The 12,333-nt window shown below is 61.8% G+C and overlaps 1 protein-coding gene and 1 long non-coding RNA gene across 2 annotated transcripts in view; both read left to right on the top strand.

The window, feature by feature from the left end:
* Positions 1-10,482, top strand: part of CRTC2 (CREB regulated transcription coactivator 2) — an 18,820-nt gene extending 8,338 nt beyond the window's left edge. Inside the window, 14 exon segments of the mRNA XM_073637360.1 lie at positions 663-715; positions 749-806; positions 948-1,006; positions 1,402-1,470; positions 2,563-2,666; positions 2,799-2,878; positions 2,964-3,013; positions 3,100-3,341; positions 4,450-4,865; positions 4,950-5,524; positions 5,526-5,583; positions 9,580-9,654; positions 9,735-9,885; positions 9,960-10,482. Of these exon segments, the coding sequence (XP_073493461.1) occupies positions 663-715; positions 749-806; positions 948-1,006; positions 1,402-1,470; positions 2,563-2,666; positions 2,799-2,878; positions 2,964-3,013; positions 3,100-3,341; positions 4,450-4,865; positions 4,950-5,524; positions 5,526-5,583; positions 9,580-9,654; positions 9,735-9,885; positions 9,960-10,168 (2,199 nt within the window). The 3' untranslated portion in view covers positions 10,169-10,482.
* An 890-nt stretch (positions 10,483-11,372) lies between these two features.
* On the top strand, positions 11,373-12,060 carry LOC141152736 (uncharacterized). The gene is made up of 2 exons (XR_012247141.1): positions 11,373-11,791; positions 11,825-12,060. It is a non-coding gene; the product is annotated as an uncharacterized lncRNA (long non-coding RNA).
* Positions 12,061-12,333: the final 273 nt, after the last annotated feature.

The raw sequence follows: 12,333 nt of genomic DNA on the forward strand, positions 1-12,333 counted from the left end.
CTCCCCCTCCTTTCTTTACCCTCCCCCTCCTTTCTTTACCCTCCCCCTCCTTTCTTTACCCTCCCCCTCCTTTCTTTACCCTCCCCCTCCTTTCTTTACCCTCCCCCTCCTTTCTTTACCCTCCCCCTCCTTTCTTTACCCTCCCCCTCCTTTCTTTACCCTCCCCCTCCTTTCTTTACCCTCCCCCTCCTTTCTTTACCCTCCCCCTCCTTTCTTTACCCTCCCCCTCCTTTCTTTACCCTCCCCCTCCTCCTTTCTTTACCCTCCCCCTCCTCCTTTCTTTACCCTCCCCCTCCTCCTTTCTTTACCCTCCCCCTCCTCCTTTCTTTACCCTCCTCCTCCTCCTTTCTTTACCCTCCTCCTCCTCCTTTCTTTACCCTCCTCCTCCTCCTTTCTTTACCCTCCTCCTCCTCCTTTCTTTACCCTCCTCCTCCTCCTTTCTTTACCCTCCTCCTCCTCCTTTCTTTACCCGCTCCTCCTTTCCTCCTTTCTTTACCCGCTCCTCCTTTCCTCCTTTCTTTACCCGCTCCTCCTTACCTCCGTTCTTTACCCTCTCCTCTCGTCGTCCTCCCTTCTTTACCCGCTCCTCTCGTCGTCCTCCCTTCTTTACCCGCTCCTCTCGTCGTCCTCCCTTCTTTACCCGCTCCTTTCGTGTCTTTCAGAGCCCGTCACCGTTGGACCCTCGGGGCACCCGTCATCATGGTTTAGTGGAGAGGCGGGGCACCCGTCATCATGGTTTAGTGGAGAGGGTGCAGCACAGAGACGCTCGGCGGATGATGTCTCCGCTGCGCCGCTACATGCGGCAGATATCCTTCCTTTCTGCTGCTCTGTTGTAGGGGGTCTGATTCCCGCTGACACCAGAGGACAGTAGCTCTGCGTGCGGTGTGCGTGAGACCCCGGATACTTTGCGGGGGTTACATTCTAATGACTTTCCTTAACAAAGTCACGTGGACAGCTCTCCTTACAGTGCGTCCTACCTGTCCCCACACCAGGAGTCCTGGAGAAGGTAATGTGGGGGCTCAACCTATGTCATCCACTGCTGGTACCCCATTGTCTTATCCTTCAGTCACCTCTAGAGCTGCAGTCCCTATCCTGCGGTTACATAATGTCTTATCCTCCAGTCACCTCTAGAGCTGCAGTCACTATCCTGCGGTTACATAATGTCTTATCCTCCAGTCACCTCTAGAGCTGCAGTCACTATCCTGCGGTTACATAATGTCTTATCCTCCAGTCACCTCTAGAGCTGCAGTCACTATCTTGCTGCTATCCAGAGCGGCCCCTTTAGTCGCCCGGATAAAGGATCTGAGTTGAGTGCAGCTCTGGCTTTGACTGGAGAGGGAAGACGGGTGTCAGATGGGTGCCCTGTAATAATCCTTTAATCCTTTTTTTTTCGTTGTGAAGGAACCCCACCTGGGGCGGCGGCCCCCCGGACACAGGACAGCTCTTTAGGCTGCCGAGCGCCCTGAACAGGTGAAGCTTCTTGCTATCTGTGTGCTGCCCCCCCCCACTGGCTTGTGTGTGTGCTGCCCCCCACGCTCCCCGCTGGCCTGTGTGTGCTGCCCCCCACGCTCCCCGCTGGCCTGTGTGTGCTGCCCCCCACGCTCCCCGCTGGCCTGTGTGTGCTGCCCCCCACGCTCCCCGCTGGCCCGTGTGTGCTGCCCCCCACGCTCCCCGCTGGCCCGTGTGTGCTGCCCCCCACGCTCCCCGCTGGCCCGTGTGTGCTGCCCCCCACGCTCCCCGCTGGCCCGTGTGTGCTGCCCCCCACGCTCCCCGCTGGCCCGTGTGTGCTGCCCCCCACGCTCCCCGCTGGCCCGTGTGTGCTGCCCCCCACGCTCCCCGCTGGCCCGTGTGTGCTGCCCCCCACGCTCCCCGCTGGCCCGTGTGTGCTGCCCCCCACGCTCCCCGCTGGCCCGTGTGTGCTGCCCCCCACGCTCCCCGCTGGCCCGTGTGTGCTGCCCCCCACGCTCCCCGCTGGCCCGTGTGTGCTGCCCCCCACGCTCCCCGCTGGCCCGTGTGTGCTGCCCCCCACGCTCCCCGCTGGCTTGTGTGTGCTGCTCCCCGCTGGCTTGTGTGTGCTGCTCCCCGCTGGCTTGTGTGTGCTGCTCCCCGCTGGCTTGTGTGTGCTGCTCCCCGCTGGCTTGTGTGTGCTGCTCCCCGCTGGCTTGTGTGTGCTGCTCCCCGCTGGCTTGTGTGTGCTGCTCCCCGCTGGCTTGTGTGTGCTGCTCCCCGCTGGCTTGTGTGTGCTGCTCCCCGCTGGCTTGTGTGTGCTGCTCCCCGCTGGCTTGTGTGTGCTGCTCCCCGCTGGCTTGTGTGTGCTGCTCCCCGCTGGCTTGTGTGTGCTGCCCCCCACGCTCTCCGCTGGCTTGTGTGTGCTGCCCCCCACGCTCCCCGCTGGCTTGTGTGTGCTGCCCCCCACGCTCCCCGCTGGCCTGTGTATGCTGGGCCCCCTTTTAGCCTGTGCTGTGTGATGATGCCCCCCGCAGCGACATGCCCCCTTCGCCCTGTCTTCTGCCTCCTTGTGCCCGTCCTGACCAATGTGCACTGTCCTCCCCTCCCTCGCAGAACAAACTCTGACTCCGCCCTGCACACGAGTGTGATGAACCCAGTCTCCCAGGAGCCGTACCCCGGACCCTCACCAGGGGTCTCCTCCACCTCCCGCAGGAGTGGTAAGTGACAGTGCAGGCAACTGTGAGGGGCTAAACGAGTAGATGGGAGGCTTTGGATATGGGAGGGCTGTGCATGGTGACAATGTGTTAGGATTGTGCACACTGTGTCATCCTTCTCTTCCGTGCCGGCAGCCTTCCCTTTCAGTGTCCCAGCGATAGAGGAGTCTCAGGTGGACGGTGGGCACCTGCTGAGTCCGTGTGACACCAAAAAAGTGAGTGCCGTGGATATGTGACGACGGGTGTGGGCGCCATACTTGTACATGAGTGTAAATGTGCCCCCTTGGCTCCTGTCCACAGCTGCCCTCTGCCTCTGGCCGCCCGAAATCCTGTGAGGTACCCGGGATTAAGTAAGTAGAGCGCAGCGGAGGATTGTGGCATCAGCCCGCGCCGTCTCTGGTGCAGGGGCATGTCATTCCTTGTCTTCATGTTTCAGCATTTACCCCTTGGTGGATCAGCCTGCCAGCCTTCCCGCAGCTGCTTCTGTACTTAACACCGGGGGGTCCTTACCAGACCTGACCAGCCTGCACTTCCCATCACCCCTCCCCACGCCCCTGGACCCAGACGAGTCTGGATTCAGCAGCCTGAGCGGCGGCAGCAGCACCGGAAACCTCACCAGCACCATGACCCATCTGGGCATCAGCAGGGTTGGATTCCCCACCGGGCTCGACTCATCAGGTAAACTGGCCATACAGAACTATCACTCCCAGCGTGTGCAATCACTGCAGTGTCCGTCAGCTCGCACGTTGCCTCCCCGACGCCGCTCCTCGGTCACCTCGCACGTCGCCGCTCCTCGGTCACCTCGCACGTCGCCGCTCCTCGGTCACCTCGCACGTCGCCGCTCCTCGGTCACCTCGCACGTCGCCGCTCCTCGGTCACCTCGCACGTCGCCGCTGCTCGGTCACCTCGCACGTCGCCGCTCCTCGGTCACCTCGCACGTCGCCGCTCCTCGGTCACCTCGCACGTCGCCGCTCCTCGGTCACTTCGCACGTCGCCGCTCCTCGGTCACTTCGCACGTCGCCGCTCCTCGGTCACCTCGCACGTCGCCGCTCCTCGGTCACCTCGCACGTCGCCGCTCCTCGGTCACCTCGCACGTCGCCGCTCCCCGGTCACCTCGCACGTCGCCGCTCCCCGGTCACCTCGCACGTCGCCGCTCCTCGGTCACCTCGCACGTCGCCGCTCCTCGGTCACCTCGCACGTCGCCGCTCCTCGGTCACCTCGCACGTCGCCGCTCCTCGGTCACCTCGCACGTCGCCGCTCCTCGGTCACCTCGCACGTCGCCGCTCCTCGGTCACCTCGCACGTCGCCGCTCCTCGGTCACCTCGCACGTCGCCGCTCCTCGGTCACCTCGCACGTCGCCGCTCCTCGGTCACCTCGCACGTCGCCGCTCCTCGGTCACCTCGCACGTCGCCGCTCCTCGGTCACCTCGCACGTCGCCGCTCCTCGGTCACGTCGCCGCTCCTCGGTCGCCTCGCACGTCGCCGCTCCGACGCCGCTCCTCGGTCACCTCGCACGTCGCCTCGCACGTCGCCGCTCCGACGCCGCTCCTCGGTCACCGCTCCTCCGTCGCCTCGCACGTCGCCGCTCCGACGCCGCTCCTCGGTCACCGCTCCTCCGTCGCCTCGCACGTCGCCGCTCCGACGCCGCTCCTCGGTCACCGCTCCTCCGTCGCCTCGCACGTCGCCGCTCCGACGCCGCTCCTCGGTCACCGCTCCTCCGTCGCCTCGCACGTCGCCGCTCCTCCGTCACCTCGCACACTAGGTTACCACTATGTTCTTGGTTCCAGGTTTTTCGCTCTCGGCCGGCGTGCAGAATCCTCTGAGCCGTCAGTCCCTGCAGTCGTCGCTGAGTAACCCAAACCTGCAGACGTCCCTCAGCAGCGCCTCCCTACAGACCTCCTACAGTAATCCCTCCCTGCAGTCGTCGCTCAGCAGCCTGTCTCTGCCCTCATCCCTGAGCAATCAGTCGTTGTCGCCCTCGGCCAGCAGTCACAGTCTGCCCTCTGCCTACAGCACCCCGTCCTCTCCGTCCTCCTCCTCCTCCTCCTCATTTCCTCCTCTGGCTCCTGCCTCACTGAACACCTCCCCACGTCGTAGAGTCCCTCTCAGCCCCCTGACATTGCCGATGGCCGGAGACTCCAGGAGGCCGCACCAAAAGCAATTCTCCCCTACTATGTCCCCGACGCTGACCTCCATCACTCAGGTAACAATCATTGCCCCATCTGCCTTCCTCTATGACTACCACCCCCATTCTCTCTCATACATTTACCTTCTGTGTGTTTTCTAGGGCGTCCCCCTGGATACCAGCAAAATGCCCACCGAGCAGAGACTGCCGCCTTACCATTATAATCACCCCGGCCTCATGCCCCACTCCCAGCATCCTCTGCACCATTCCCAGCTGCCAATGCACGACTCCCAGCATCCTCTGCACCATTCCCAGCAGCCAATGCACGACTCCCAGCATCCTCTGCACCATTCCCAGCCGCCAATGCATGACTCCCAGCATCCTCTGCACCATTCCCAGCAGCCAATCAACGACTCCCAGCATCCTCTGTACCATTCCCAGCCGCCAATGCACGACTCCCAGCATCCTCTGCACCATTCCCAGCAGCCAATGCACGACTCCCAGCATCCTCTGCACGACTCCCAGCATCCTTTGTCCCAGACCCAGCACTCTTCACATGATGTGCAGCCATCATTACACCATTCCCAGAATCCAGCGCCACAGCTGCCTATAATGCCACCCCAACAGCCATCACAACAAGCCCCCCAATCCCTGAACCAACATGGACAACATGTGTTGGGGGAGGTTTCCCAGAAGCCTTTGCCACAAACCTCCCACAAAAATAATCATGGTGTTGCGTCAAAACATGGGAGAATCATTCTACCAGTCGCCCCTGACTGACTACACGCTGGGCAATGTAAGTTCCTGGTGGTCTTCATGTGGTCATTTGTCCTCGCTGCTGCTGCTCTCTGTGACTGCGCTCTGCTGCTGCTCTCTGTGACTGCGCTCTGCTGCTGCTCTCTGTGACTGCGCTCTGCTGCTGCTCTCTGTGACTGCGCTCTGCTGCTGCTCTCTGTGACTGCGCTCTGCTGCTGCTCTCTGTGACTGCGCTCTGCTGCTGCTCTCTGTGACTGCGCTCTGCTGCTGCTCTCTGTGACTGCGCTCTGCTGCTGCTCTCTGTGACTGCGCTCTGCTGCTGCTCTCTGTGACTGCGCTCTGCTGCTGCTCTCTGTGACTGCGCTCTGCTGCTGCTCTCTGTGACTGCGCTCTGCTGCTGCTCTCTGTGACTGCGCTCTGCTGCTGCTCTCTGTGACTGCGCTCTGCTGCTGCTGCTCTCTGTGACTGCGCTCTCTGCTGCTGCTCTCTGTGACTGCGCTCTCTGCTGCTGCTCTCTGTGACTGCGCTCTGCTGCTGCTCTCTGTGACTGCGCTCTCTGCTGCTGCTCTCTGTGACTGCGCTCTCTGCTGCTGCTCTCTGTGACTGCGCTCTCTGCTGCTGCTCTCTGTGACTGCGCTCTCTGCTGCTGCTCTCTGTGACTGCGCTCTCTGCTGCTGCTCTCTGTGACTGCGCTCTCTGCTGCTGCTCTCTGTGACTGCGCTCTCTGCTGCTGCTCTCTGTGACTGCGCTCTCTGCTGCTGCTCTCTGTGACTGCGCTCTCTGCTGCTGCTCTCTGTGACTGCGCTCTCTGCTGCTGCTCTCTGTGACTGCGCTCTCTGCTGCTGCTCTCTGTGACTGCGCTCTCTGCTGCTGCTCTCTGTGACTGCGCTCTCTGCTGCTGCTCTCTGTGACTGCGCTCTCTGCTGCTGCTCTCTGTGACTGCGCTCTCTGCTGCTGCTCTCTGTGACTGCGCTCTCTGCTGCTGCTCTCTGTGACTGCGCTCTCTGCTTCTCTGACTGTTCTCTCTGCTGCTGCTGCTCTCTGACTGCGCTCTGCTGCTGCTCTCTGTGACTGAGCGCTCTGCTGCTGCTCTCTGTGACTGAGCGCTCTGCTGCTGCTCTCTGTGACTGCGCGCTCTGCTGCTGATGCTCTGTGACTGCGCTATGCTGCTGCTCTCTGTGACTGCTCTCTGACTGCGCTCTCTGCTGCTGCTGCTCTGACTGCGCTCTGCTGCTCTCTGACTGCGCTCTGCTGCTCTCTGACTGCGCTCTGCTGCTCTCTGACTGCGCTCTGCTGCTCTCTGACTGCGCTCTGCTGCTCTCTGACTGCGCGCTCTGCTGCTCTCTGACTGCGCGCTCTGTTGCTGCTGCTCTCTGTGACTGCGCTCTGCTGCTCTCTGTGACTGCGCTCTGCTGCTCTCTGTGACTGCGCTCTGCTGCTCTGTGACTGCGCTCTGCTGCTCTCTGTGACTGCGCTCTGCTGCTCTCTGTGACTGCGCTCTGCTGCTCTCTGTGACTGCGCTCTGCTGCTCTCTGTGACTGCGCTCTGCTGCTCTCTGTGACTGCGCTCGCTGCTGCTGCTCTGCGACTGCGCTCGCTGCTGCTGCTCTGCGACTGCGCTCGCTGCTGCTGCTCTGCGACTGCGCTCGCTGCTGCTGCTCTGCGACTGCGCTCGCTGCTGCTGCTCTGCGACTGCGCTCGCTGCTGCTGCTCTGCGACTGCGCTCGCTGCTGCTGCTCTGCGACTGCGCTCGCTGCTGCTGCTGCTCTCTGTGACTGCGCTCGCTGCTGCTGCTGCTCTCTGTGACTGCGCTCGCTGCTGCTGCTGCTCTCTGTGACTGCGCTCGCTGCTGCTGCTCTCTGTGACTGCGCTCGCTGCTGCTGCTCTCTGTGACTGCGCTCGCTGCTGCTGCTCTCTGTGACTGCGCTCGCTGCTGCTGCTCTCTGTGACTGCGCTCGCTGCTGCTGCTCTCTGTGACTGCGCGCTCTGCTGCTGCTCTCTGTGACTGCGCGCTCTGCTGCTGCTCTCTGTGACTGAGTTCTCTGCTGCTCTCTGTGACTGCGCTCTGCTGCTCTCTGTGACTGCGCTCTGCTGCTCTCTGTGACTGCGCTCTGCTGCTCTCTGTGACTGCGCTCTGCTGCTCTCTGTGACTGCGCTCTGCTGCTCTCTGTGACTGCGCTCTGCTGCTCTCTGTGACTGCGCTCTGCTGCTCTGTGACTGCGCTTGCTGCTGCTGCTCTGTGACTGCGCTCGCTGCTGCTGCTCTCTGTGACTGCGCTCGCTGCTGCTGCTCTCTGTGACTGCGCTCGCTGCTGCTGCTCTCTGTGACTGCGCTCGCTGCTGCTGCTCTCTGTGACTGCGCTCTGCTGCTGCTCTCTGACTGCGCTTGCTGCTGCTGCTCTCTGTGACTGCGCTCTGCTGCTGCTCTGTGACTGCGCTCTGCTGCTGCTCTCTGTGACTGCGCTCTGCTGCTGCTCTCTGTGACTGCGCTCTGCTGCTGCTCTCTGTGACTGCGCTCTGCTGCTGCTCTCTGTGACTGCGCTCTGCTGCTGCTCTCTGTGACTGCGCTCTGCTGCTGCTCTCTGTGACTGCGCTCTGCTGCTGCTCTCTGTGACTGCGCTCGCTGCTGCTGCTCTCTGCGACTGCGCTCGCTGCTGCTGCTCTCTGAGACTGCGCTCTGCTGCTGCTCTCTGAGACTGCGCTCTGCTGCTGCTCTCTGAGACTGCGCTCTGCTGCTGCTCTCTGAGACTGCGCTCTGCTGCTGCTCTCTGAGACTGCGCACTGCTGCTGCTGCTATGTGACTGCGCACTGCTGCTATGTGACTGCGCACTGCTGCTGCTATGTGACTGCGCACTGCTGCTGCTGCTATGTGACTGCGCACTGCTGCTGCTGCTATGTGACTGCGCACTGCTGCTGCCGCTATGTGACTGCGCTCTCTGCTGCCGCTATGTGACTGCGCTCTCTGCTGCCGCTATGTGACTGCGCTCTCTGCTGCCGCTATGTGACTGCGCTCTCTGCTGCCGCTATGTGACTGCGCTCTCTGCTGCCGCTATGTGACTGCGCTCTCTGCTGCCGCTATGTGACTGCGCTCTCTGCTGCCGCTATGTGACTGCGCTCTCTGCTGCCGCTATGTGACTGCGCTCTCTGCTGCCGCTATGTGACTGCGCTCTCTGCTGCCGCTATGTGACTGCGCTCTCTGCTGCCGCTATGTGACTGCGCTCTCTGCTGCCGCTATGTGACTGCGCTCTCTGCTGCCGCTATGTGACTGCGCTCTCTGCTGCCGCTATGTGACTGCGCTCTCTGCTGCCGCTATGTGACTGCGCTCTCTGCTGCCGCTATGTGACTGCGCTCTCTGCTGCCGCTATGTGACTGCGCTCTCTGCTGCCGCTATGTGACTGCGCTCTCTGCTGCCGCTATGTGACTGCGCTCTCTGCTGCCGCTATGTGACTGCGCTCTCTGCTGCCGCTATGTGACTGCGCTCTCTGCTATGGTTTTCGCTGCTGTTGCTGCTCCTCTCTGCGACGGCGCTCGCTGCTGCTCCTCTCTGCGACGGCGCTCGCTGCTGCTCCTCTCTGCGACGGCGCTCGCTGCTGCTCCTCTCTGCGACGGCTCTCGCTGCTGCTGCTCTCTGCGACGGCGCTCTCTGCTGCTGCTCTCTGCGACGGCGCTCTCTGCTGCTGCTCTCTGCGACGGCGCTCTCTGCTGCTGCTCTCTGCGACGGCGCTCTCTGCTGCTGCTCTCTGCGACGGCGCTCTCTGCTGCTGCTCTCTGTGACTGCGCTCTCTGCTGCTGCTCTCTGTGACTGCGCTCTCTGCTGCTGCTCTCTGTGACTGCGCTCTCTGCTGCTGCTCTCTGTGACTGCGCTCTCTGCTGCTGCTCTCTGTGACTGCGCTCTCTGCTGCTGCTCTCTGTGACTGCGCTCTCTGCTGCTGCTCTCTGTGACTGCGCTCTCTGCGACCGCGCTCGCTGCTGTTGCTGCTCCTCTCTGTGACGGCGCTCGCTGCTCCTCTCTGTGACGGCGCTCTGTTCTCTCCACAGTCTCTTCTAAGCAGTCTCTTCGATGACTGTGATTTCCAGCTCTCGGCTCAGCAGACCAGCGCTCTATCCCAGCAGGTACAATAGAGGGCGCACTGACAGTACTTGGTGGAGGGGTCCGGGCCGCTCACTGTGGGGTCTGATGTGTCTCTGCTCAGTTTGAACAGTGTAACATGGTGGAGGGCGGGCGATTGAGCCTGGGCAGCAGCTGTTTTCCTGGAGAGTATCCTCAGGTGCAGAACTCGGCACAGCCGCTGAAGAGACTGAACTGCAGCCGCCACGAGCCCATCCCCAACATCATCCTGACAGGTGGGTGTGTGCCCACCTCCTCGCTGCCTCCTGCCTGTGCCCCCTGTAACCTCCTCCTTCCTTCTCCCATCCAGCTGTGGACTCCCCTCCCGGCTTCTCTAAGGAGATCACCAGCGCATTGTCCGGGCTCCCTGGCTTTGAAATGGATCCCTCTCTGGGTTTGGAGGAAGATCTTAACATTGAGCCCCTGACTCTGGACGGACTTAATATGCTCAGTGACCCCTATGCTCCCCTGACGGACCCCCTGGTGGAGGATTCCTTCCGCTCTGACCGGCTGCACTGAGGTTAATGTCAGAGAGAAGAGAGCGGCGTCCTCCCTGTGGTGGATGTGCGGAGATGGCGGCGCCCACTAGTGGTCATCATATTCTGGAGGATGTCCTACTACTTGCGCTCCTGGAATTCTCTGGCCAGTTCCCTTCTTTTATCACTAGGAGGCGCTGTGTGTTTCCGTGCTCTTCTCATCCGACATTTAGGTGTAATACTGCCATGCTATGCAGATTTACTGCACCCCGAGACCCCACGTTCTCCGCTGCCGATTCCCCCCCATTTTTTATCTTTTCTAGATGACTCTTTAATAATCCATTTTTCTAACCAGAAGCCGGGTATTTTCTAGTGTGTGGAGCTATGGCTGCCGCCGAATCCAGGGTGGGGCTGGTGAGCCATGTATTGTGCTGCCCCTGTATTCCAGGCACGGAGCGGTGGGTCCATCAGCCGTAGGCGCCCCCGTTGTATCCCACCCGGACCTGATGTGCCTTTACTGCCTGAGCTCTGCCCTCCTCTCCGTGTAACACGGCGGCGGTCTCGCCCTCGGCATGTATCCAGTTCTGCCGCGGTCTCGCCCTCGGCATGTATCCAGTTCTGCCGCGGTCTCGCCCTCGGCATGTATCCAGGTCTGCCGCGGTCTCGCCCTCGGCATGTATCCAGGTCTGCCGCGGTCTCGCCCTCGGCATGTATCCAGGTCTGCCGCGGTCTCGCCCTCGGCATGTATCCAGGTCTGCCGCGGTCTCGCCCTCGGCATGTATCCAGGTCTGCCGCGGTCTCGCCCTCGGCATGTATCCAGGTCTGCCGCGGTCTCGCCCTCGGCATGTATCCAGGTCTGCCGCGGTCTCGCCCTCGGCATGTATCCAGCTCTGCCGCGGTCTCGCCCTCGGCATGTATCCAGGTCTGCCGCGGTCTCGCCCTCGGCATGTATCCAGGTCTGCCGCGGTCTCGCCCTCGGCATGTATCCAGGTCTGCCGCGGCTGCGCCCTCGGCATGTATCCAGGTCTGCCGCGCTGCGCCCTCGGCATGTATCCAGCTCTGCCGCGCTGCGCCCTCGGCATGTATCCAGCTCTGCCGCGCTGCGCCCTCGGCATGTATCCAGCTCTGCCGCGGTCTCGCCCTCGGCATGTATCCAGCTCTGCCGCGGTCTCGCCCTCGGCATGTATCCAGCTCTGCCGCGGTCTCGCCCTCGGCATGTATCCAGGTCTGCCGCGGTCTCGCCCTCGGCATGTATCCAGGTCTGCCGCGGTCTCGCCCTCGGCATGTATCCAGCTCTGCCGCGCTGCGCCCTCGGCATGTATCCAGCTCTGCCGCGGTCTCGCCCTCGGCATGTATCCAGCTCTGCCGCGGTCTCGCCCTCGGCATGTATCCAGCTCTGCCGCGGTCTCGCCCTCGGCATGTATCCAGCTCTGCCGCGGTCTCGCCCTCGGCATGTATCCAGCTCTACCGCGGTCTCGCCCTCGGCATGTATCCAGGTCTGCCGCGGTCTCGCCCTCGGCATGTATCCAGGTCTGCCGCGGTCTCGCCCTCGGCATGTATCCAGGTCTGCCGCGGTCTCGCCCTCGGCATGTATCCAGGTCTGCCGCGGTCTCGCCCTCGGCATGTATCCAGGTCTGCCGCGGTCTCGCCCTCGGCATGTATCCAGGTCTGCCGCGCTGCGCCCTCGGCATGTATCCAGGTCTGCCGCGCTGCGCCCGCTGCACTTTTCTATGTTTTCTAGGTGAATCTTATTTATTGACTCCGGATTTTGCAGGCAAAACGTGGACGCGGAGTTTATTTTCTGCAGTCGCCCCAGTGAAGGAAAATCCCTTTTTTCTCTCCACTTCCTTTTGTACGCCGCGCTGTATAAATGTATATATTTCTACCAAGACGTCCTTTTTATAAGATAGCGAAAATAAAGGAAAAAGAAAGGTGTGCCGCAGCCTTGTGTGAACGCGCGTCGGCAAACCGTCCCTGACACCATCAGTAACACACAGCTGCCTCTAGGTGGCAGGATATAGGAGTAGATCCCCCGTATTACCCAGAGCCCCCTGTAGGTGGTGATATATAGGGGTAGATCCCGGTATTACCCGGAGCCTCCTGTAGATGGCGGTATAAAAGGGAAGATCTTGGTATTACCCGGAGCCTCCAGTAGGTGGCGGTATATAGAGATAGATCTTGGTGTTACCCGGAGCCTCCTGTAGGTGG

Source organism: Phyllobates terribilis, unplaced genomic scaffold (assembly GCF_046119375.1).
Source record: "Phyllobates terribilis strain yellow unplaced genomic scaffold, ASM4611937v1 Scaffold_6__1_contigs__length_29720123, whole genome shotgun sequence".
Taxonomy (NCBI): Eukaryota; Metazoa; Chordata; class Amphibia; order Anura; family Dendrobatidae; genus Phyllobates; species Phyllobates terribilis.